We start from the raw sequence: 25,110 nt of genomic DNA on the forward strand, positions 1-25,110 counted from the left end.
TTCTGTAAAGTTTATTCTTCAATGATTGCTCATTAAGAACAAATCTTTGTTCTTACATAATTACACACTTCGGCTGGAAACTATCAAGAGCGGATTCTGGAGTAAACTAATTAAACATACCACATAAAACAACGCAATAATATAGTTTTCTGAAAGATTTGAAACAAACTACAGCCAGTGGTATAAAACCACAAATGAGATAACATGATTTATTCTGTGTAATTTATTGCATTAAAATTGAACTAAATTTAATATACCCACCAGCCATTTGCCTCTCTCATCATACGTCGACTGATATTCAACCTTCGGTGTAAGTCCAGGCGGAAAAATCTGCAGAGGAAAAGGAACTGGCCATTCTAAGGTGGCATTAGTGACTGTCACATTAACAATCATGAGATCTGGAGGAGGTGCTGGTATCACTAGAACAAAAGAATAACATTTGTTTCACACAATGCATTATTCTGTGCCGAAGGCATGAATGGTTCCCGTTCACCAAAGCAAAACTAATGCACAGAACTTACACAATAAAAAGACCGTAAGTGATCACAAACATTGCCACATCACCTCTGATATATCACACACAGTTTGTTGAACACTGCCCATCACTGCAACTTCACGAATTTCTCAACACAATTGAAGACCTGAAGAAAAATATGTGAATGGAAGTTCTCTCCATTCTGTTCCAAGTGAAGAACTTCAATGTGTGAATGTGAATTTTTTATAGAGATGCCAGGAATGTGTGAGGAATAACAGAGAGCATATGTTGTATTCAGGAAAAGGTTTACTTTTAACCCTCTGCGGTCTGTGTCGGACCGAGTCCGACATTTAAATATCCGAGTTCCGGCCCGATGTCAGACTGAGTCCGCCACATATTTCATGAACTTCTACGTGATCTGGACTCAAACTGAGGCTGGCAAACAGTGTCAGCATATTATTCAAGCCTTCTTCTTTGTACTAGTTCTATCTTAGTTTTCCTGGTAAGACTTTGTGTACCTTATAATACTGAAAGGAGGCAGGAGAGAAAAGTCGTTTCATTCTGACACGTGTCGAAGGAAGCCAGGATTCCACACCAAGTGTTTTGCCATACATCACATAGAGATGTAATATCATCGTGTGTGTGTGTAGCTGTCAAATTTACTTAGAACAGAAGTATTTTATATCTGATAAAGTTATAAAACAAATATCCCATCTTCCTAATTGGAAATTATATTTTTTTAAATTATTTTTGGCGCATAGAGGAATCTACCACTGACATGTGCATATTCTTTCATCTTCTTATCAAACATTCTTTGTGTGTAGTGACTTCATCGTTTACATTTCGCGTTCTGTTTCACTTTCCTGGTGTTGAATTTGGTCTTGACCTTTCAAAAACAATTAGGACGAAAGGAAGCACAGCTCTGTCAATGTGAAATGCAATGTTTATACATCGTATATCTGCATGCAATAAGAAAAGTTTAGACGTTGCCAAAGTCATACCTACCCACTAGGACTTGCTTTATTCTCTACCAAATGGCAGGAAGCTAAAAGGCATCACATATTACGCATCTCACATGTGACTGTGCTACAGCCCGTAAAAAATATTTCAGACGGTTAGTATTCAAACAAGAGGAACTGTGATCCTCTCAGAACATATTTTCACCATATTTAGCAAAGTATCTTCCATTTTATGCAAGTTAAAAAGAAAATCAAAACTGTATATAATACTAGTTCAATTTACACAGCTTAGTGGCATTTCAATAGACCAGCAGAGAGCCATAGTGGTATTTAAAATGGGCCGCAAAGGGTTAATATATTCAAACTTTAGTACGTCAGTTCCCCTAGCAGTTCGAATTACTACTGGCTGGCATGATAATATGTCACAATTTTTAACCTGAGAGGTTTGGCAATTAGGAGGATGCTTTCTTTACTACAGAAGTCTGTACTGCCTAGAATTAAAAATTACGATAATGAACTTAAGACTTACCATGACAGTAATGATGAAACTTTATTTGCTTGGTCCAATTACCAAACGTGTTTCTGCCACTCAATGTGAAGTAGTAATATTCGTATGGTTGCCTATAGTGAGGGTCTGTAGTAAGATCCCAGAAGCAGAAGCTGTCTGTTTCATTTTCCACAATTTGTGGACATCTGTAGCGTATTCTGAAAAAGACGTGATATAACAACAATTACGTCTACACGATACAAATTATTTCTCCTGAATTGAAAAAAAATTTACTGTTAAAAAGTGTAGTCTTGAAGAAGGTAAACATATTTCCAACACAGAAGACATCCATCTTCACAGAACTAAATCTGTAAAGAAAGTTGTAATCCATAATATGTTGACAAAATTAGAAAAGACACTTAACGACAATAAATATAACACGAATAAGATTTAAAATTTAAGTTATAAAGACTCATCAGACAACCAAGAACAAGATGGTTCAGCCTGGCACTAGAAGACATCAACAAGGAAAGAAAGAGGTGGTAAAATTTTAAAAGGAAAGACTATCGGCAGACAGAACACACCTGCATAAAAAATTCTTGAAGAAGAAGATATATGTACAAAAAGAATCAGTATGTGTAATTTGCGTCTTTCAAGAGTATTTGCGCATTCCCGCTCCCATCAAAGTTGAAAGGCTTATGTCCAACTTTTTATGTTTATCTCTAGGCACAAAACAAATTTCCATTTATGCAAATGAATTTTCATGAACTTTAATAATGGCTCCCCTCACTCTCGCTGCAACTCAAAAATTTCTGGGTACTTTAAGACATGAACAAATTTGTGATACAGCAACACACATAAACAGTTTTAACTGTGAACAAATATATTAACACTAGACACAGGCAAAAGTATAATATTAAAATGGGTCTTGATGAAAGAGGATGTGAAGGAGTGGACAGGAATTAGATGACAAAGGGGCCAGAAACGGACTCTTTTGAACACGGCAATCGACATTCAGGTATAAAGCGGGGATTTCTTAACCAAGTGAGCAACCTTAAACTCAACAAAGACTCAGAACGATGGAGTTAGTTAACATAAAATTTCAAATCCTCCACTTTTAACAGAGTTTGAAGACTTAATTCATCCAGTGTGAAGACTGCGGCAATAGTTTATTCTTACCTGCCTCCTGCTCTTCCAGGAAGACGAAAGGAAAGATCGTATGTGGTTGTAATAAAACTATGGGGTTTCTTCCATGAACATGTCAAATTCTCCCAGTTTCTTGAGATGCATGAAAAGTTTTGAACTTCTTGTGGTTTACCTGTAACAGCAAGTTAACACATTCCTGATGTTCACTGAGAAAGATGCAAAGAGTTCTCTTCCATTATTTAACACTGGCACTAGGAGAGTCCTAATTATCCATTACATAAATCAATAAGTGATTAATTTAAAAATCGAACAAATTCATAAAATTGAACAAGGCTTTCAGACAATTAGTGCCTGAAAGCCTTGCTAAATTCTTTTCAAGAAAATGTATTATTAAATCACTATATCTGCTGCAGATAAAAATGTAGGACCATAATTCTGGCCAAGTACAAAAATAAACACAACGGTCAACATTTCTCTTCTAGAATTAATGAAAATGAATAATAGTCAATTACTGTTGTTTACACCAACTTGTAGTACAATCTGCACTACCTGTGACATAGGAATTCCCATCACAAGCACACAAGGACCACCGATGCAAACATAAAGAAAAAAATCTACCATTTTTTTTGTAGTAAAGTTAAGAATGAGGCAATTACAGTCCTAATTAATAACAGCGAGTTTGTGTCTATTGCATTTATATTTTATAATTAACTTTCTGAACTGTAAAGTAAGTTTGAACACAATAATTATCATTCTCCCACTGAAGGAAATACTATATTTTTAACGCATTATTTATAAAATAAAACGAGATCATACAGTCAAAGCTAAACCTTCAACCGACTTGATTGAAACATGACAGCACGCTATCCCATGTTGAGAAACATAAATATTAATTTCAAGTTCTTCATCTACATGGGATCCGCAGTGGCCGCGCGGTCTGAGGCGTGGGCCTTGTGTCGCTTGGTCGCTGGGACCGTGGGTTCGAATCCCACTCAAGCCATGTATGTCTGTCCGCGTTTTTCTGTGTTGTGCTGTCCTGTGTACAGGTAGAGGTCTCGCGACGGGCCGATCCATTGTCCGAGGAGTCCTACCGAATGTCTATAGGTCAAGCCAACAAAAAAGTTGGGACCCGCAGTGCTGTGGCACTTGAAGAACGGGTCATTCCCAGTATCCCAGTATCTGCATCTACTGATTTACAAGGGCGGACTGGATATTGGAATGCATCAAATACCATCCCTCAGAAAGAAGCTTGGCACAGCTACCAGACGTCGTAAATGAATTAAAAGTTTATGCACCTTCTAAATCATACTTACGATCGACAACTACTTTGTTGAGGCAGACGGCTGTGTACAGATCATGTATATTATTTGTCTTCAGTTTACAGTAATACATGCTGGAGGAAATTGGTGGCTTTTCTACGTATATTTCAAGCGTTGTAGAATTAACCACTGTTACAAATTCATGTGGTATCTCATTACTGTCATGAAAAAATACCAAGTCACTTGAATTCTTTCCCACAGCTGCCGAATGGCTCACATTCAATATACATAGGATTCTCAAAGGTTCTCCATACTCCAATAAAACGTCTCCTCTAGGAATTGTCACTGAAAACAAAAGAAAACATAATTAGTCTTCTAAAAAATGCATAGCTTGGTAATTCAAACCGTTTGAAAGTATAAAAAATCTCCCATGAAAAAGAAATGTCTGATATTTGATTTCCTTCAATTATTATTATTTAGTGTTCTGGTCTGCCCAAAAAGAGTTCGCCAGTTTTCCCTATTCTCAGCTTCTCGTTTTAATACGCAAACATAATTAAAGAGTAAAGCATCATCATGACTTTTGACTAAAAATTAGAATACGAAAAATAACACTGAAAAACGTATGTAAAACCAACAGAGGAAATAAACAATACCAAGTAACTAACATCAGTCCAGATGGCTGACATACAGCACCTCTACATGCAAAAATGAGGTGCAATATTTACTATTTACTAATTTGGTCAGTGTCTGGAAGAATCCGGGAGAATGCTCACCTCCAGGAGTACTCAAACCAACACTGCAGGTGTTGTAATCGCCACAAGTGTCATGCACCAAAAGAAACAGACTGAGAACCAGTGCCCCCTCGATACCACGCAGATGCCTAGACCTGGATTGCGCTTCAGGACACAAGCCAAGCAGAAAGCTCCAGCATCCCTGCATTTTGAACTGTGCTTAGTGGGACTGCATAACTAAAACGATAAGAAAACACAAATTCATTAGCATCACTTATCTGAAGCATGGAAGCAGTCCATCAAGACAAAACTATAATAATCGCATGAGATGGTAAAGTTGCGTCATATTGTGATATAATAAATATATATTATTTAAATCTTGTCCGTCTAATCACAATAAATTCTTATTAAATATTAAAATATTACAACAATTAACATTTAAAATATTTAAAATATTAAATGATGTTCTTTATCGAAATATTCGATTTACATTAGACCATCATTTTTCACGACATGTTTCAGTTCCTAAAAGAACCATCTTCAGGTGTATATAATTATATAAAGATTCAAATCAATGTAAATCGAATATTTCGATAAAGAACATCATTTAATATTTTAAATATTTTAAATGTTAATTATTGTAATATTTTAATATTTAATAAGAATTTATTGTGATTAGACGGATAAGATTTAAATAATAAATAATATATATAAAATAATCGCAGTTACTGCCGGACATTCTCGATCAATTAAACATGGGGCAACATTTCAGAAACATCGAGACACTTCACTGTGTGGCTATGAATCAGAATAATGTTGTAAATGGGAAATCAAATGCAGTTTCTCCGATTCTCCGTCTGTTTCCCCATCTCACCACCAGATATTCTCATTTGTTCTTTGTTTTTGAAAATTTTCAATTGGAATAACAAATAAAATTTCACAGCCACAGAAACTGAAGTTTACTCCAACCCCTTCGTAGTATGCACTTAAATTCCACGTAAATTCTTGTTCCCGACAGTCAGCAATGATATCGAAAACAAAATTTATGTACTGCATACAGGTGACTGAATTTTAGACACCTCCCTTAAAACTACCCTGTACATCACGCACATTCAGCCTCTCATAATGGCATCGTGGTAAATGACCAGTGTGGGGTTGTAATTCCAAGCTCAACATCCAAGAAGTCAGCAACATCTGCTTCTAACTAACACGAGCTCAGGTACGTAAACATCAGATCGTTTCTTAAAACACACTCTTATAAACAGAGAACTCTGCAGATTAATGGGCACCGAGGGTTCTTTTAAGGAGGGTAAAATGAGCCCGAACGTGTGAAGAATCAGACGAGATACGTATCGCCACTCTCTAAAGGTACAATTTGGCTGCACGCGACAGAGACGGGAGACGGACACATCGCAGCTTGTCGCCACACACTTTTGAGGTGACGACCGAGACATGCGGTAAAGTGTTTGTTTTCTTTGTTTTGTTGAGACATACGTGCACATATTCTGTGAAAAATGAGTACAAAAATGCTTCTAAAAAGGTTACTCGAAGAATAAGAAGAAGATGATGTGTTGCTGTGTTATTTGTTGCGAAAGAAACAAAGAAAACCTACGAGTTCAATATTCAAAACCAGACGTGAAGAAGGATCTTTCTGTCTGTTAATAAAGAATCATTTGTCATTAGAAGAAGATAATTTCAGGAGTTATTTCAGATTGAATCATAAGCAGTTTGGTTACGTACTGACGTGCTGCCTGAGCCCGTCGCGAGACACTACTGGTCCGAGAGCGGTCTCCTGTGCTTTGTCTCTGACGCCTGTCTTTGTCTCGCGCTCGTAATTGTACTTCATACGACTGTGCAGAGAGGAGACAGGAAGCGACCAGTCTCGGTCTCGTAACTCTGTCGCCTGTCTCGGTCGCGTGCAGCCAAATTGTACCTTAACACATCTTCACGACGTGGTGCTTAATTAAATACAATAGCTACTTCATATTCCACTATGTAATTATAATACATATCGATATCAAAAACTGCCGCTATATTTCCTTACATTAAATAATTTCCGTTTACCGGAGGCAATTTTAGGCTCGTTTTTCATCTCAAGATACTCGAGATAGGAGAGATTTTCCGACAGCGCCTGCTTCACATAACATTAAGGTTTCGTTCAAGACAGATCTCACCGCGTTCACTTCCAAAACACCTACTCAGCCAAGCGTATTTCTTGTACCTATTTTACTCTCCAATGTCAAGGCCTTGGACGCCACCTAGGGTTGGAAATCATCAACTCTACTTGATTAAAATGGAGTACAATCGCGTAATCACCGTCATTAATTGGAAGGGGGGTTGGGCACAATTTTTTTTTTCAGAGTCATCTACGCCGGAGGTTTTCAATCAGCTACTCGCGGACCAGTGCCATCCACTACACGTGCTCTTCGTACTTTGACACAGAAATATCAGAACCGAAACTGGCAGTGTAAAGTTCTTTCTTCAGAGAACTGAAAGTCAGAAATCCCTTCGTTACAGGAACTGCATTTCAGAAACATTTCATAACGAAACGTTCCGTTATGATTTAAAATCGTCAATGCGGAAATACCCGTTACTTATCTACCCTTCAAGATAGGACGCGGGGCGCGACTGCATGAATAACTTTTACGAAACACGTTTCATCAATGAGTCTGCAAAAAGAGAGACATCAAACAAGAAGATTTCGAGTTCTCACGGCGAATCCGGGTACTACGACGACGTAGAGACGCCTCCAATTCCCAGGACAACTGACAATTATTCTTACTAGACAAAAAGAGAGTTATAAAACCGCTTATAAGGTAGTATATTTGCGTCATATTGTGAATTAGGTTAATATTTTAATATTTTCCGTCAAATCACAATTTTAATAAGATAATAAAATATAAAATATTTAAAATATCATTTCACGTTCCGCATCGAATGATCGATTTACAAATTGGAACGTCTTTTACGACATGTTTCGGTTATATTTAACCGTCCTCAGGTATATATATATATATATATATATATATATATTACTCCATATTTATTAATGTTTTATTTAAATCATTGCTTTACAGACTAATATTGAACATTAGATGAACCACGCCTTATAAAAAACAATACCTTCGTTCTAATATATAAGAGTAATCTGATAAGAACATTTCAATAAACTGCATAACATTGTAAATGATTGTAATTCGAGTTTTAAAATTACCAATCTAATTTATACCTGAGGACGGTTAAATATAACCGAAACATGTCGTAAAAGACGTTCCAATTTGTAAATCGATCATTCGATGCGGAACGTGAAATGATATTTTAAATATTTTATTATCTTATTAAAAATTGTGATTTGACGGAAAATATTAAAATATTACACTACGCTTATCTTAAATTTAGAAACAAGAGGCAATCACCATCGTGGAAACCGACGACTATCAGCTTGCAATGATCTGCAATCCACGTCAAACGTCAAGCCCCGTGTGTTCATTCACCTCACGACTTGTTTTAAACAAAATAAAGAATTTATTCTTTCATTCATTCAACAAATAAAACAACGATAGGTAAAAGATGTTGGCGATCCGGCCTAAAACGCGTAGTTCAATAACCTGGCCTGATACTAGTTTATCCTACACGTGCTAATATTCCTCCAGGTCTGGCAGGCACCCGTTTCTTACCCTTGAGATTCAAGTGACGGTCCAATCGTCGTTTAACGTTCACGCACGCAAACCCAGCAACTTAACCATTACATTATTAAAATTAATTTATTCTGACTTCGTAACCTTGCGAAAATCCACGAAGATCAGTTCTTGATTTTAAGCCTAGAGGTGAAAATCACTTAACTAAAATCTAACATTGCATGAATCTTTCATCGTGGACGGCACGGATGTTAGGTGCGTTATTTAAGCAGAGTTCGGTCACCTGATAGACCTTCATTTCTTTCACATTTCCACAGAAACCAGTACCTCACAAAGGAACAAACAAAACAGAAATTGTAGACTTGCATACATTGATTTTATCCATGGCCAAAATTGCCGCGTCTCTAAACGAGACATCTTGTGTGCTGAAATCATTTATTGCGTCGAGTTCTAACAAATTATGCAGATACGTAATAGAAGTTTAATACCACAACAAAGAAATTCACATTCTATGTTGTCTCTTAAAATATCCGAACTTTCTAGATGGGACTTGCCTCGTAAGTAACATTTTAAGACTGACTCACGGCCATTTGCCCCTAAACTGTCGACTACGCTAAAAAATACATTTTAAAATAATTAATAATTTACATTAAAGTTTTCACTTTCGTCCCTGCTACTTAGGGGCATCACACAATCCATATATTCAATATACGCAAATATACACACAGTTTTAACACACGTTATCTCAAACTGTCAGACTGAGACAGGATTCAAACTTAAATATATTAGAACTTTTAGCTTCCGTGAAGATTCAAGAATTTTCCTTGACCTGGACGTAACACAAGTTGATGTAGGATTAAAATTCCACTTAGTACAACGAAAATAAAAAAAAGTACACAAAATCAGTACTTGGGAAACATTTTGAAACGACTTCACCTTCTCCAATCCTCGAGGAATCTGGTCCCACGACATTCATTTCTCCTCACACAAACCCAAAACAGGTTTCAATGAAGAATATCTTAAATAACAAACTAGTTTCCGGGGTGATTCGGATTCAATTACAACGTCGCTTCCTACCTACATCTTGTATTCCGTCGAAGTCTACAGTAGGCGACGTAATTACAGAGATCGAAGATGATGGTCCACCATCGAATTTTTCGCCGACAGTCTCCATATTACTAACCCCCACACAGACACGACAAGAAATAAACGCACAAACTGTGAAAAGTCGTGTTGAAGACGATGGCTTATTGCGAAAGGATGTTAATTTACTACATACCAACTGCAGAGGATTAACCGTCGAATGAGTGTGATTATGAAGATGACTGTCTTCTGGGCCGTAGTGCCGTGTAATGTAGTAGAAGTTTATCAACATTTGATAGGTCCTTGCTGCTTCCATCATCAGGGCGATGAAACTCATTTGAAGACAGCCATTTTCAGATTCAACGCCGTCAAAACCTCAAGTATTGAGTGTGATTTATATATACCTATAAAGCCCCTCAAATTAAAGATGGGGAAAAACGTCGTGGCGAATACCAGTATTGAAGCTTACAAAACATTCTCCCTGGACTTAAGAAAACCATAAAAAATCTCAGTATAGCCTGGCGAATTCTTGTGCCAAAAATAACTTGGCAAGGAGTAAAGTGGAAGGAAAAGACCACGATGGATCTCGGGCAAACTGGTCATTAATATTTGAACAGGGTTCAACACTCAAATTTTACGGCGACGTCTCTAGTCCGATTTACAACCAAGTTCGCAAACGCACGCACAGAGCAACAATTCCGGGCAATCCCCCCCCCCCCCCCCCCCGATCTCAGACTTATGTTAATGACAGGGGAATTCCCAACCCAGTCACTTCCGTGACAAAAAAAGAACATATGAACTCATGTAAAGTCTCCGTTATTATTGAAAGATTTTAACCAAGACTGTAATGTACCGACAACTTTCACTGAAACTCCCCAATATCAAATTTGATGGGAGTACGTTGAGCCGTCTTCCAGTTGAGACATGGGTACGGACGGAAGGATGGAATGATTTTAAAATCTGCTTCCACGAATGCACAAGTTCATGGGAAAAGAAAACAGACCAGCCAAAGAAGTAACAACGGCTTTAAAATGCTCCAATATGATCGCAAAACGTATTCCGGCGCCTCCAAAATATACTGAATGGGCCTTATGAAATCGTCGCCACTGGGCCTACTGTAAACGCAAGCCTGAGAATCATCCTCTGGCATCACTAGGCCACATTCGCTCTGTAACACTTGCAGAAGGATAATTATTTTCTTTATACCGGAAACAAAGTGACGTCATCACAGCGCATGACGCCAACTGATTCTGCAAAACAGAAGTTGCTGCCACGATCGACAGCAATATCGCTCCGATGTCAGTTCAGGAAAAACATCGCTAAAACGGGCCACAGCATCCACTCCCGAGGCCTGGGCCTTGCCACAGCCCAGGCCGTTAGACACCGCCTTCTAAACGCGAAGGCTCGAGTTCATTCGCAGAGCAGCCCACGTGGGATTTTGTATTTTGGACAAAGTGGCATTAGGAGAGATTTGTCTCCCAGTCCTTCTAGTAACATCCGAACGTGTAAGGATCTGAGGTTTTCACACAGTCTGAAGATTGTAGTACCCTTCCCGGATGCAGTTGTACAGACACACAGCTCACCCCATCGTGACAATAAACAACTCCAAAGTTTACGGGAAAGAGATTATTGGGCGACGAACATGCACCGCGAAATGTCCTTCTCCACTTTACACAGTCACTGAGGCTTCACTTCCATTTTGGAACAGCTGTTCCATGAAACTGTTTACTTACGAAAACACTATCTCAGTTTTAAGTGAACGCAGTGAAATCCCCCGGCCCAGACTTTTGTATAAGTTACGCACAATTCTCGGAATCCTCTATCATTAACGGCTCTGCGAATAGCTGGATACTGTGTAACTGTTTTGATGGGATTGCGAAGAAAGCCTTCACGGATACATCACTGGCAGCACAAGAGAAGTGCTCTCCGGGGAAGAATTACATCGAAACTTCACAGTTGCGCAACCTAAATGTTCATGAATGTCATTAATAAACCCTCATCCTCGGCCAGTGGCTGTCTTCTGGGCTGTTACGCCCTGTTTTATTATTATTTCGATAGAAAGAGCATCATTTTAATATATTTTAAATATTTTAAATATTAAATGTTAATTGTAATAATAATATTTTAATATTTAATAATATATTTTATTGTGATTAGACGGTTAAAATTAAACAATTAAACAATTTAGTGTTCTGTCTGACGACAGGTCCATATGAACAGGATCCTTCCATCCTTTTCTCGGACTGGGACCTGTTCATATACGTTCTTGGCAGATGATCCAGAAGTGGTTTGCCATTGCCTTCTTCTGTGTGTGAATGGGATGCCACGGAGAAACCGGGGAAGCCCCCGGAGGAAAACTCCGTGTTGCCTAGACCACGGCCTTGCCCAACACAAATTATAAATTCGGGCACCGCCGGGAATCGAACCCGAGACCCCAGGATTACAAGGCCAGCGTTCTAACCGCTAGACCACCGTGGCCTGTAGCCTGCTAAAATGTTACCGGCATTTGAGGGACGGTGGACATCAACTCCACCACCACACGGCGCGACAAATGAAAAGGCAGACATCTTCGCAATGGCCTCCTTCAGAGCATAAAATAGCATAATTTCACCCCCTTCATATACTTTCACGTACAAGCTCGCCATCAGTGCAAACACTACTTTCTCCGAGGCATTCTAAGAACAAATTTAACAACAAATATGACAAAGCATTCTCAACAAAAGTATGTCGTATATCCTAACCGAGGATATAGTTGACAAACGGGACAACTCATTCATTCGAACCTCACCATTCCATTTACAGTGTCCAAAAATATGTATACATACAATCAATGGATGAAATAATAACAATTTAATAAACTTAACCATTACATACGTCAGCACTGGCACTTCGTAAATTAGCGAACCTTGAATAGGTTCTCAAAATGACGGCCGTTAGCTTCGTCGAACAGCTGACAAGCAGCCACCGTACTATAATGCGTTTACATCTATTTGGAACACACTTTATTGGTCAGAGATTTCAGTGCTTCTACGCGGCCTCTGTCGTAACATTGCAAGAATCTCTGATTTGTGGTTGAGTCAGACACACAATGGAATGTACTTATCTGAATGCAAATACCGGTATTAAACAAAACCTGTCTACATATCCCTCAAGATTTCCAGGTCAGGGGTCGGCAGAGCGCATATGGCCCTTGCAGGCTTTCTATGAGGCCGGACATATAATTTGGGAGTTGGCCGATGCTACTAAAAACAATGATGATATAAATAAATGAATAAATAACCACATTACCTAACAGCAAAAAAACAAAAACATTTTACGGTGGTCTAGCGGTTAGAACGCTGGCCTCGGGTTCGATTCCCGGCGGTGCCCGAATTTATAACTTGTGTTGGGCAAGGCCGTGGTCTAGGCAACACGGAGTTTTCCTCCAGGGGCTTCCCCGGTTTCTCCGTGGCATCCCATTCACACACACAAGAAGGCAATGGCAAACCACTTCTGGATCATCTGCCAAGAACGTATATGAACAGGTCCCAGTCCGAGAAAAGGATGGAAGGATCCTGTTCATATGGACCTGTCGTCAGACAGAACACTAAATAAATACATAATAGGCCTATACAGTTAACATCGCATTACTGCACAAAGGAACATGTTCCGTTTTTTCAAACCATACCAAATTTAAACAAAAACGATTCAACAATTACCGGGGGTCTTATAAAATCACAATGGCATGACATCTGAATCGTTTGATAGCTAACAAACGTTTTTACAATAAACTCAGGTGTGGAGGAATACAGCTACTATCCGTTTTGAGGTGAATGCCAGCTATAAATATGCACTTTCAGTCGAGGAAACACACGTTTCGCCTGCTGTCCTCACCGAGAACACGAAGAGTCAACGCGGCCCGAGGTAATGAAACGATTGCAGACCCCTGATAAAGACGAGGCCAAGGAAACTGCTGCAGTTGCCTGGCGTCAGGCAAACATTGCGTCCAGCGGTGAATGCTGTCTTAGTTACGTGTTACAAGATACGAGACACACTTTATATGCAATGCGTACTTCCAACACCGACAGATTCTGTGTAAACCAGGGGTTCTCAACCTTTTCGGACCTGGGGTCACATCCACCCTTTCATGTCGAACTGGCGGGCCGCAACGAACAATTTACTGAGACACGCGGCACGAACACTGATCGGATGCCCGTCTGCATCTAAATCACACAATTCGCAAAAAAAAAAAAATATATCGCCACGCCTTGAAGGTGAACTGGGAGGAGTGGAAGCAGCTGCATTTTCAACCTCCGCCATAGTCTAACGTTACAGATCAGTTTCATTCTGGCCCTAAATATCCACTGTTTGTGCTCTGCGCGATGTCGTAACAAATCCCAACCTGTCTGGAATCGAACTCCGGTAGCCCAGACCGCAGTCAGCACATCATAGATTAATATAATCGTCAATAAAGCGATTTAAATTATTACTTCCTGCTATGCAGATTACTGTATTGTGCTTAAAAACACAGGACTTCATTCGAATAGAAACTGTTACTTACTCCGTGGCTTCAGTCCTGTCCTTGAATGACCTTGACCTCCTCACACATGGGAGGTTTCTCAAACAAGACATTTGGTAGGAGTCCGTGGAATAAGAAAATGGTAAGGTATTCGCCATATTAATTTAAGGTAATTTTAATCGATCATTAAACACATAAACTACAAAACATGCCTGCATGTATGACATAACGTTGAGATGATGATGATTATTATTATTATTTAGTGTTCTGTCTGACGACAGGTCCAAATGAACAGGATCCTTCCATCCTTTTCTCGGACTGGGACCTGTTCATATACGTTCTTGGCAGATGATCCAGAAGTGGTTTGCCATTGCCTTCTTCTGTGTGTGAATGGGATGCCACGGAGAAACCGGGGAAGCCCCCGGAGGAAAACTCCGTGTTGCCTAGACCACGGCCTTGCCCAACACAAGTTATAAATTCGGGCACCACTGGGAATCGAACCCGAGACCCCAGGATTACAAGGCCAGCGTTCTGACCGCTAGACCAGGCGGTAACATTGAAATACTGAACCAAAATAACCGCACATTATTTTCTACCACATGATAGAAATTAGAGAGACAAGCCAAGAGTTCAGGGCGATCTTAAACCACTCAGAGCGGATGCACAGACCAATCAGATTTATCTACTCACAGAAGTGGGGCCATTCTCCTTTTTTGTATTTTCAAGAGCACTCGATGAGGCAAGGGTCTCTATTCCCTGTCGTACATTCCTATTCACAACAGCACTCAAATTCTCAGTGTTTTAAAGCGAAACTAAAAGAAGAATGAATAAATAAATGCAAACAAAAATTTGCTCTTGAAAATAGTCGCAAGAAACTTTACTTAATCAAAATCCAAAAGAAAGACTGAGAAAACAAGTCTGCAACAACTCCAACACTATAAACCCCGAAACAGACTGGATGTTGTATTTGGTACTAAAATTTAGGGACTTCAAAAAACTTATCATTAAGCCAACTTCCAAGAAGAAAACAAACAACATTCCTTCCGGTGAACAAAGCTGGCAAAAACACACAACACAAAAATTCCAAGCCTTCTATTCATATATGCATGGTGTCAAATTCAGTACACACGTATGACTCATTCCTGACGCAATCTTACACTGCACAACAGCAGCGCTACTTTGTGTTACATTTAGGTTTAGGTAACGTTTTCCCAGCGTCAAAACAACATGCCACAGAGGTGTAGAGCGCGCATTAAACTTATTAGAAATAGTCGTTTTCCCATCACATTCAACTACGTTCTAGTTGTAGTGATATAATAGGCCACTTCCTTGTTCCTCGGACTGTATCCTATGCAAATCATAACAGCTTACGTCACCTGTCAACACATCAGAAGTTTGCGTAGCGTGCACTCGTTCGTCAGAAAGTTGTACTGCACTGTATTGTATTGGAAGCGCACAATTCTTTTCTTTATCTGGAAGTAATACCTGCGTTAAATGGAAACCTGCCTGGAACTGCAGAACTTCGAGGTTCAAGGGATTCTATCACAAACAGGTTTTAGTTTATTACAAAATGATTTATTACAGATTACTTTCTACTGGTTAGAGACACCTGCCCTTTAGGATATTCTAGGCTGTCCTCGTTTTTATCATTTTCTTTGTTTGAGAAAAACATGGAACTGCCGCAGACCACATTAAAACTTCCTACTATAGTTTGCTCAATGTACGGCATGAATTTGTTCTTAAAGCCACAGTCGTTAAAATAACACTTTCAGGTTTTGATCTTGTCTTAGCCTGTCGATTGCAACGACCAGCAGCTTTGTATATCGATTGCAACGACCAACAGCTTTGTATATCGATTGCAACGACCAACAGCTTTGTATATCGATTGCAACGACCTGCAGCTTTGTATATCGATTGCAACGACCAGCAGCTTTATATATCGATTGCAACGACCAGCAGCTTTGTATATCGATTGCAACGACCTGCAGCTTTGTATATCGATTGCAACGACCAGCAGCTTTGTATATCGATTGCAACGACCAACAGCTTTGTATATCGATTGCAACGACCTGCAGCTTTGTATATCGATTGCAACGACCAGCAGCTTTATATATCGATTGCAACGACCAACAGCTTTGTATATCGATTGCAACGACCTGCAGCTTTGTATATCGATTGCAACGACCAGCAGCTTTGTATATCTATTGCAACGACCAACAGCTTTGTACATCGATTGCAACGACCTGCAGCTTTGTATATCGATTGCAACGACCAGCAGCTTTGTATATCGATTGCAACGACCAGCAGCTTTGTATATCGATTGCAACGACCTGCAGCTTTGTATATCGATTGCAACGACCAGCAGCTTTGTATATCGATTGCAACGACCTGCAGCTTTGTATATCGATTGCAACGACCTGCAGCTTTGTATATCGATTGCAACGACCAGCAGCTTTGTATATCGATTGCAACGACCAGCAGCTTTGTATATCGATTGCAACGACCTTTAAAAGGCGTATCTGACTCCTGTCGCATGACTTGACGAGACAAATAAACATCAATGACCAAAGACGCAAAATGTGATTGTCTGCATGAGAAGAAATAAGTCTGGCTGTTACGTGCAGCCTGAATGAGGTCGTTGTTGAGCTAATGACTGTAATTTCAAGTCTCGCTCTTAATTTAGCACATCATCGAGTGCGGTTTATCCATATTCAGTCAACTGCCCTGGCTGAACACGTTCAACAGAATGCAATGTGCTAAAACAGCCCAGATACAAGTGACATTCAGCAACTTTCCTGGATAAACAGGAAAAAGAATTATCTTACCGGGGTTTCAGGACATACGAATTTCAGAATGATGGTCAAGAAGAGTCCGACTTTACCAACGACAATGAACTCCACTGTCACATACTGGTCATTTACCCTGCAACGAAGACAGTTTCGTCCCCAAACGTCTGGTGTTTGGCATCAAAATGCCTGCCTTCAACAGGGCTCGTGTTGCTGAAGGAGTCAAAAGTGAAACCGCTACCTACCGATTCTGGTTTGAGCTCGAACTGCTTACCTTCGTGACTAGGGGATCTGGAGGACGACTCACGCTGTCCACTAGATAGCGTTTATCAGCGTTACAACAGTTATCGCAGAAAAACCTTCTTTATCAGGGAGCTTGAAGCATCCAGACCAAACAAACCGCGCAGTCTCGATACGCAATCACGTTAACTCGCCAAACATGTTACTTTCAGAACAATCGGTTCGAACACACAACGAAAGGCAAAGTTTTCTCTGGTACTTAAAAAGCAAAACGCCATCAAGACGTCTGGGTACAGCTCCACTCCTTGTGGACCTCGGTACTAGAGGAAGGTGACTGGTCAGTTTCAAGCCCCGGCTGTTCTGTCCCAGCGCCCAATCTAAAGGAGATCGGGTGGGCACCAGAGGCAAGGACAGAAATCTTTTGCCCCTGTCGAGAATCGAAACCAGGTCGTCCAGCCCGTTGTCAGTCACAATGAATACCAACCTGGAGACGCTAAAATGTGATTTTATCAACAAACAAGCTGATTCTTGGAATAAACACGCAATTCCTACAAATCTTATCACTCTGCTTCCTTATCAAAGGACATTATGGGCAAAGTTTCTTAGGCACCAAACTGTGTACTGTACACTCTGAGGAACTGACATATACTTTGAAATGAGAGAGACAGGAGTTAAAATCATGGAAAATTTGTGATAACATCAGGCACTACATATACATTTTACCTCCCTATCTGCCATCTGAAAATGAAGCAGGAGGTAATTTTAGGTCGCCTCAAAAGTGATGTCGGCAACATTAAAAAAAGCGGACGTGTATTAAGAACAGAAAATTTCTCTCATGAAGTTCTCTGCCTGGACCACGCTCAATATCAGGTGCACCAAAGGATGAGAACATGTTACCAGCTGAATGGGCGAAAAGATTCGAACAATGACGAGCTAGTAGGCCCAATCATTGAATGCGTCCTTTGCCGTGATCAGTGATGAGATCGATCGACAGATAAACCAACGCAGAAGAATCAGCACATACAAAAATGGTTTTCAAATTAACGTCAGTCATTCAAATGCATATAAGAACGGCTTAACAGACAAGCATACACCTCGTACTTGGAATCGGGAGATTTGTGGACGGCTGAACCAAAGGCACCGAAAGTCAGAAAGAAGTGGGAGAATATGTCGGAGTACTAATTGTTTATTTTTTCTGAAAACTAACCAACCAGATGACTTACGGAACCCGAAGGTTCATCACCGAATTAACCAAAGCCCTCCACCGGATCCTGTCCTGGACCAACAAAATCTAGTCGCCTTCAACTCCTATCTCCCATAGATCCCGCCTGACATTAACCTCCCATCTACGTCTAGGTCTCCCCAGCGGTCTCTTCCCTTTAGGTTTCACAACCAATACCCGGTGCACATCTCTTGTCCCATCCATGCGCGCTACATGCCCAGCCCATCTCATTCTTCTCGACTTAATCACCCTGACAATATTGGGGGAGGAGTACAGATTTCTAAGCTCATCATTATGCAGTTTTCTCCACGCCCCATCGTCTTCTCTCCTAGGCCCAAATATCCTCCTCAAACACCCTATTCTCAAACCGTGTTCCTCAGAGTGAGAGACCATGTTTCGTACCCATACAAAACAACAGGCAAAATTATTGTTTTGTACACTTTAAAACTCGTAACAAAATTTCTACGGGTTGTGACGCCGTGTAGACTCGTAGGTAGATAACCAGGGGCATATTCCTGTCTTTTCTCTAGCCCCAAAAAATTCTCCACTTCCCAACACCGCAATTTCAACCCTGAAGATGGAAACAGTATGTTTATGTCAAATGTTGGTATCAACCTACCAGTCTACACGGCGTCACAACCCAGAATAATTTCATCTTAGACGTTCCCAAATAATCATTCGTAATCATTCAGCATTATATAACCCACGAAAATGATGAAGGACGAATGGCCAAGAGACAAGAAAGATGTTTTAAGGCTTCTGACTCGTAACTGGGAGGTGTGATGAAGGGTCGTTAGAAGAAGTCTGTTTCGAGCTCCGCTTATTTTGGCGATACACAACGCCAGGGGCTCCGCTGGGCAACCCGCCCTACAGACACATTCCTCAGCTGCGTTCCTTTCAACACCTCAGTATCAAATATAGAATGAAACGTCGAAATAACCAAAGCACAAGGACCGCGGGCTAAATGCGTGGAGCATCGGCACGTTTTGAGGAAACGTAAACAACACAAAATGCACCCCGTTCTGAAACGGTCTCACAGCTATCAAAATAACATTTTCATTAGAATTAATATTTTGTCGGTGCCTTGGAGTTGTGCTCACAACAGTCACACCTGCGTTTACAAATTACAAAAACATGTTGCGACAATGCAGTATGTCGAGAGCATAAAACGCCAAATTACTTTCCTTCTTCTCAGTTACGACGCAGATAAAGTTAGATTTTGATCACAAATCAACAAATTCACTGACCGAAAATTTACATCACAAGTTTAAAATGTTGATGACCAATTACAAAGTACCGTGGCGATTTAATTATTCCTGGGCTCCTCCCACATGTGACGTAGCAAACCACAGATCAGACGGAAAAATATAACGTTGATGCCAGTTCTTCCAGACGTGGAGGCAGTCGCCGAACTGGGTCTGGAATACTCAAATAACCTGGAGGTAAAAGTAATTTACACGAAACAAGTAATATAACTGGCAACACGCCTAGCTATAACTCTAAAACCGTATTATTATATTTATTTAGTGTTCTGTGTGACGACAGGTCCATATGAACAGGATCCTTCCATCCTTTTCTCGGACTGGGACCTGTTCATATACGTTCTTGGCAGATTATCCAGAAGTGGTTTGCCATTGCCTTCTTCTGTGTGTGAATGGGATGCCACGGAGAAACCGGGGAAGCCCCCGGAGGAAAACTCCGTGTTGTTGCCTAGACCACGGCCTTGCCCAACACAAGTTATAAATTCGGGCACCGCCGGGAATCGAACCCGAGACCCCAGGATTACAAGGCCAGCGTTCTAACCGCTAGACCACCTCATCTTATTATTATTTAGTGTTCTGTCTGACGACAGGTCCATATGAACAGGATCCTTCCATCCTTTTCTCGGACTGGGATCTGTTCATATACGTTCTTGGCAGATGATCCAGAAGTGGTTTGCCATTGCCTTCTTCTGTGTGTGAATGGGATGCCACGGAGAAACCGGGGAAGCCCCCGGAGGAAAACTCCGTGTTGCCTAGACCACGGCCTTGCCCAACACAAGTTATAAATTCGGGCACCGCCGGGAATCGAACCCGAGACCCCAGGATTACAAGGCCAGCGATCTAACCGCTAGACTATTTTATTATTTAGTGTTCTGTCTGACGACAGGTCCATATGAACAGGATCCTTCCATCCTTTTCTCGGACTGGGACCTGTTCATATACGTTCTTGGCAGATGATCCAGAAGCGGTTTGCCATTGCCTTCTTCTGTGTGTGAATGGATTATTTGTTGGGATGCCACGGAGGAAAACTCCGTGTTGCCTAGACCACGGCCTTGCCCAACACCACGATCCGAAGGTGTGAAACACTAAAAGCTGAGAATGTACTTGAAATATCTTAGAAACGACACAACCAATGCAAGGAGAGATTCTAAGAACATGTGTAATGAAATGAGCAAATCAAGGAGTGGACTGAACATAAATAATGGGTCTACAGAACCAGTACGTAACTGTGCAATGAAGTTACAACTAAAGATACTGAAATGCGAATAAACGTTACGTTTCTGAGATCCGAGATTTCCACGGCGATGAAGATAATAATGATCTTCAGCCCTGAAGATGGAGCATGTTTCTCGGAAACGATGGAATCTGAAGGCAAGTCTACACGGCGCCAAAACCCAGAAGGTCGTCATTATCATGCGCGTTTGACTTTTCTTCCAAGATATATTTTATTTGCCTGTTTTATTCACTGCAGGCCTCATTCTGTTACGGCATAATCGTACAAAAAGTTTAATCGCCGGGATCTCGGAGTCGATCACAGCACAAGGTCACCTTCTCCATCCTGGGCGGGAGGAAAATATTAGCACAACATAACTGCGTCACTGCCCTTGTCGCATTATTTGTTCTACAGAGCAACACTCGAGAAGTCAACCTATCCCACATACATACACAAAGTCCCGAACATCCTGTCTCAAGCGCTGTCGCCTTCTTAGCACGACAGTCTTCCATCTCCCCCGAACCCCGCACAGTAACCCTGCTTTAGAAACGGCACGATCGCTTCCTATGCAATCCTATCACGTGGTTTCATTATTTGCTGCTAAGAATATATAATAAAAATGGAGGACACTTGCGAACGATAATGTTGGACGTGGCAATAATTCTAAGACTTTCCTGGAGAGACTGGAAAGAGCGTTGAACAACCTGTCAGGTCAGCCAGCCTCCAGGCTTAGAATCAAACCCGGCACCTCCGAAACACGAAGCATTACAATACCTACTGTCCACAGACCACGAGAAAAACCCTGCGGGGGGAATGCTACTTATCAGCTGGACTAGAGGGCTGCTATTGGTGGGAAGTGTGATACGTCACAGTTTTACGCTACTACACAGACTGAAAACATCAAGCAGTTAAGAGTAGCGTGTAGTGAGCGCACCTCTAATGTGTTCTGTGGATGTTGCGATAATATTCTAGATTAAATCGCTGTGCCACTGTGAGGTAATCTTAGAACTGTGCCCATTAGAACACATGAAAGCCTGTAGTCTGTTGTTCGTTCAGTGGTTGTGGAACGAATGCTTTTAGGATGGGTCGTCACTCACCGCGAAATCTTGCGCATGCGCGTATATCGAATTCCTAGCAGGGATTTTCTCCTGGTCCCTGGACTGTGGTTGTTGCGATAATATTCTAGATTAAATCGCTGTGCCACTGTGAGGTAATCTTAAAGCTGTACCCATTAGAACACATGAAAGCCTGTCGTCTGTTGTCCGTTCAGTGGTTGTGGAACGAATGCTTTTAGGATGGGTCGTCACTCACCGCGAAATCTTGCGCATGCGCGTATATCGAATTCCTAGCAGGGATTTTCTCCTGATCTGTGGACTGTACTCAATACAACGGTGCGTGCAATCGCACTTGGTTTCCATTAACCGATCGGACACGTGTAGAGGTAAGGGTCTACACTTGTGTTTGAGTGGCGTTGCCGCTTATAACGAACGAGACTTCTCGCAAATTTCGTCAATTACTTCAGGCGAATACAACACGATGGCCTCACTGCCATCCTCCGATATCATTTTACGCCAAATAGCATCTGAAACCGAAAAACCGCAGTGAAATGAGATTTGAGGTTCTCAAGGCGGCGAGTATGCATGTAGATGACTGTCTTCCGGTCTGTTTGCGCCGTGTAGAGTGGTAGAAGTTTACCGACGTTTAAGAGATGCTTGCTGCCTCCACCATCAGGGCAATACAGGACCCAAGGACTTGATAATGGAGACAGCAGACAACTCTGAAACGTCAGTAAACTTCTACCAGACTACACGGCTCTACATCCTAGTAGACAGCCAGTTCCAAAAACGAAGCACAGGAAAGTTCACACGCCACGACGCCTGTAATGTACGGTATGTACACGTTAAATTATTTGCCCTTGTTATCTAAACGTAAGCAAACTGGACCCCCAACTCCCTACTGGTTGGGTACGGAAACATGGTAATTCATGGCAGTTGCACAAATTGACAGACAACTCATGAAGTTGATTAGACAGGCACTCAGCTGCATTAGCATGCAAACGCAGTGAGACGTGTCCTCATTGTTTCATATCGCACTACAACAAAACACAGTTGTCTTGTTCCACTTCATTTGAACACTATGACGCGTGTTTCTCACTCGCATCTCGAAGTGTCGTCTCATGATGTATCGAACACACTTTCTCGAGATCTGATGATTTCACAGCGATGAAGATGCCGATCGGCCGTCCATCTTATAGGTTGTGTTGTCGTACAAACTGCACTGTGAAGATGAGCTATACATGTTTCTTCATAACAAATCTCAGTTCTGATTAGCCGAAACTTCGAAACGTAACAGTCTCAACAAGTCTTAGCAACAAGAATACTAGTGAAATGAAGCTGGCGTCCAGTAGTCGGGAAAAATCTGTGTCAACGTCCCTTAGAAGCAAATGGCAAGAGGATAATTGGCCTGGGGGGGGGGGGGGGGTGTAGAAGACCAAGCACCATACACTGTCTACACACTTAACATAACTGCTCAGGGGCAGTATTCCATAGATCAGTGGTATTCAACCTCTTTTTGTTCGCGTACCCAGATATAATTTCTCTTCAACTTTGTACCCCCAAAGTCGTTGGTGTATAATTCAAGTTATACATAGTATATAATCTACATCTAAAATAAATTAAATAAATTGCATTACTGATTATTCAGTGTTTATCATAAAATAATATTTTTTTTAAAATTTCACGTACCCCCTAAGATGTCTTCGCGTACCCCCAGATATAATTTCTCTTCAACTTTGTAACCCCAAAGTTGGTTTATAATTCAATTTATACACAGTATATAATCTACATCTAAAATAAATTAAATAAATTACATTACTGATTTTTCAGTGTTTATCATAAAATAATATTTTTTTTAAAATTTCACGTACTCTCAAAGATGTCTTCGCGTACCCCAGGTTGAATACCACTGCCATAGATCCCTCTGTTCCTATGTCAGCACTGCGTTAAAGTCCAAATATTAGAGCTGTTATCGCCTGCGAAAACCTGTGACAACCTTGAAGAACGAATGTGTCGGTTCTAGGACGAAGACACTGTTGTTTAAGAAAAGAAAAGTCTTAGGAACTGGGCTTCTGTTTTCTAAACTCCTTGCATGACAAGCAGTTTTAAGGAGAATCAGTAATGTCTGACTTCAGCTTCTTGAAAGTAGGGAACAGGTCTACAATGGACCAACACGATACAGAATAAAACTAGATCAGCAACTTTGCTGGCAGACTACTGACTTCTAAATTAATAGCTTGTGTATTCAGCAATTCTCGAAATTAAACAAAAGGGCAGGCTAACGCGACCTTCCCATTGTGTGATCATTTACGTGCCTCATATAAAGAAGGCAAAGCAACGGCCTCCACCACACAGCACTGCGCAATAAGAAAAATCCCCCTTCAATCACAATTTCCCAATAACTTCTCTAGAGAACCCGTTAGTAGTGTCCTTCAAAATCATTTCATTAATACAAGTCGTTCACACTTTACTGTATCTACTACATGGACATTCTATCGCAGAATATGGCAAACTAAACAAATTAATTTCCACCATTCACAGAATCGGCAAGGACAGTTTGCACAACATTAGGCCGCTCTGCAAATACACGTTACGTCATACCTCGTTGACCAAAATGTCACCAGGACAGAAGGTTTCAAGACACTTGAGAATTTCATGGCTGCGCACTTCGATGATGTCCTAATGGCGCAAGTGGCAAATGACTGTCGTGTCGTCTGCCTCCTCCTGAATAACAGTGAAGTTCCTCCACTTGCCGGCTACCCTCAAGTTCTTCAGCTGCGCCCACGTGACTTCACTGGACTACTCTGAGGTGACAGCACCCGAGATTTTTAATACCAGCAATGAAAATGTAAAATGAAATTTCAACTCCACCCCATGAATTAACATAAAGCGAAATCTGCTCAGTTGATGCTGTGTCTGGGGTCCCGGGTTCAATTTCCGGTGGTGCTCAAATTTATAACTTGTGTTGGGCAAGGCCGTGGTCTAGGCAACACGGAGTTTTCCTCCGGGGACTTCCCCGGTTTCTCCGTGGCATCCCATTCACACACAGAAGAAGG

The 25,110-nt window shown here is 40.9% G+C and overlaps 1 protein-coding gene across 5 annotated transcripts in view; it reads right to left on the minus strand.

Annotated features, from left to right (window-relative positions):
* LOC110838535 (cytokine receptor) overlaps positions 1-25,110 on the minus strand; it is a 214,757-nt gene that overhangs the window by 35,603 nt on the left and 154,044 nt on the right. For all 5 annotated transcript variants that reach the window (XM_087355664.1, XM_087355666.1, XM_087355663.1 and 2 more), the window contains 5 exons: positions 5,100-5,294; positions 4,381-4,671; positions 3,101-3,239; positions 1,964-2,139; positions 262-419 (listed from right to left, as the gene is read on the minus strand). In XM_087355664.1, the coding sequence (XP_087211790.1) occupies positions 262-419; positions 1,964-2,139; positions 3,101-3,239; positions 4,381-4,671; positions 5,100-5,265 (930 nt within the window). In that variant the 5' untranslated portion in view covers positions 5,266-5,294. The remainder of the gene's footprint in view (positions 1-261; positions 420-1,963; positions 2,140-3,100; positions 3,240-4,380; positions 4,672-5,099; positions 5,295-25,110) is intronic.

This window comes from Zootermopsis nevadensis, unplaced genomic scaffold, assembly GCF_977971745.1.
Source record: "Zootermopsis nevadensis isolate Lab colony 2312 unplaced genomic scaffold, Znev_1.0 Znev_ptg000025l, whole genome shotgun sequence".
Lineage (NCBI taxonomy): Eukaryota > Metazoa > Arthropoda > Insecta > Blattodea > Termopsidae > Zootermopsis > Zootermopsis nevadensis.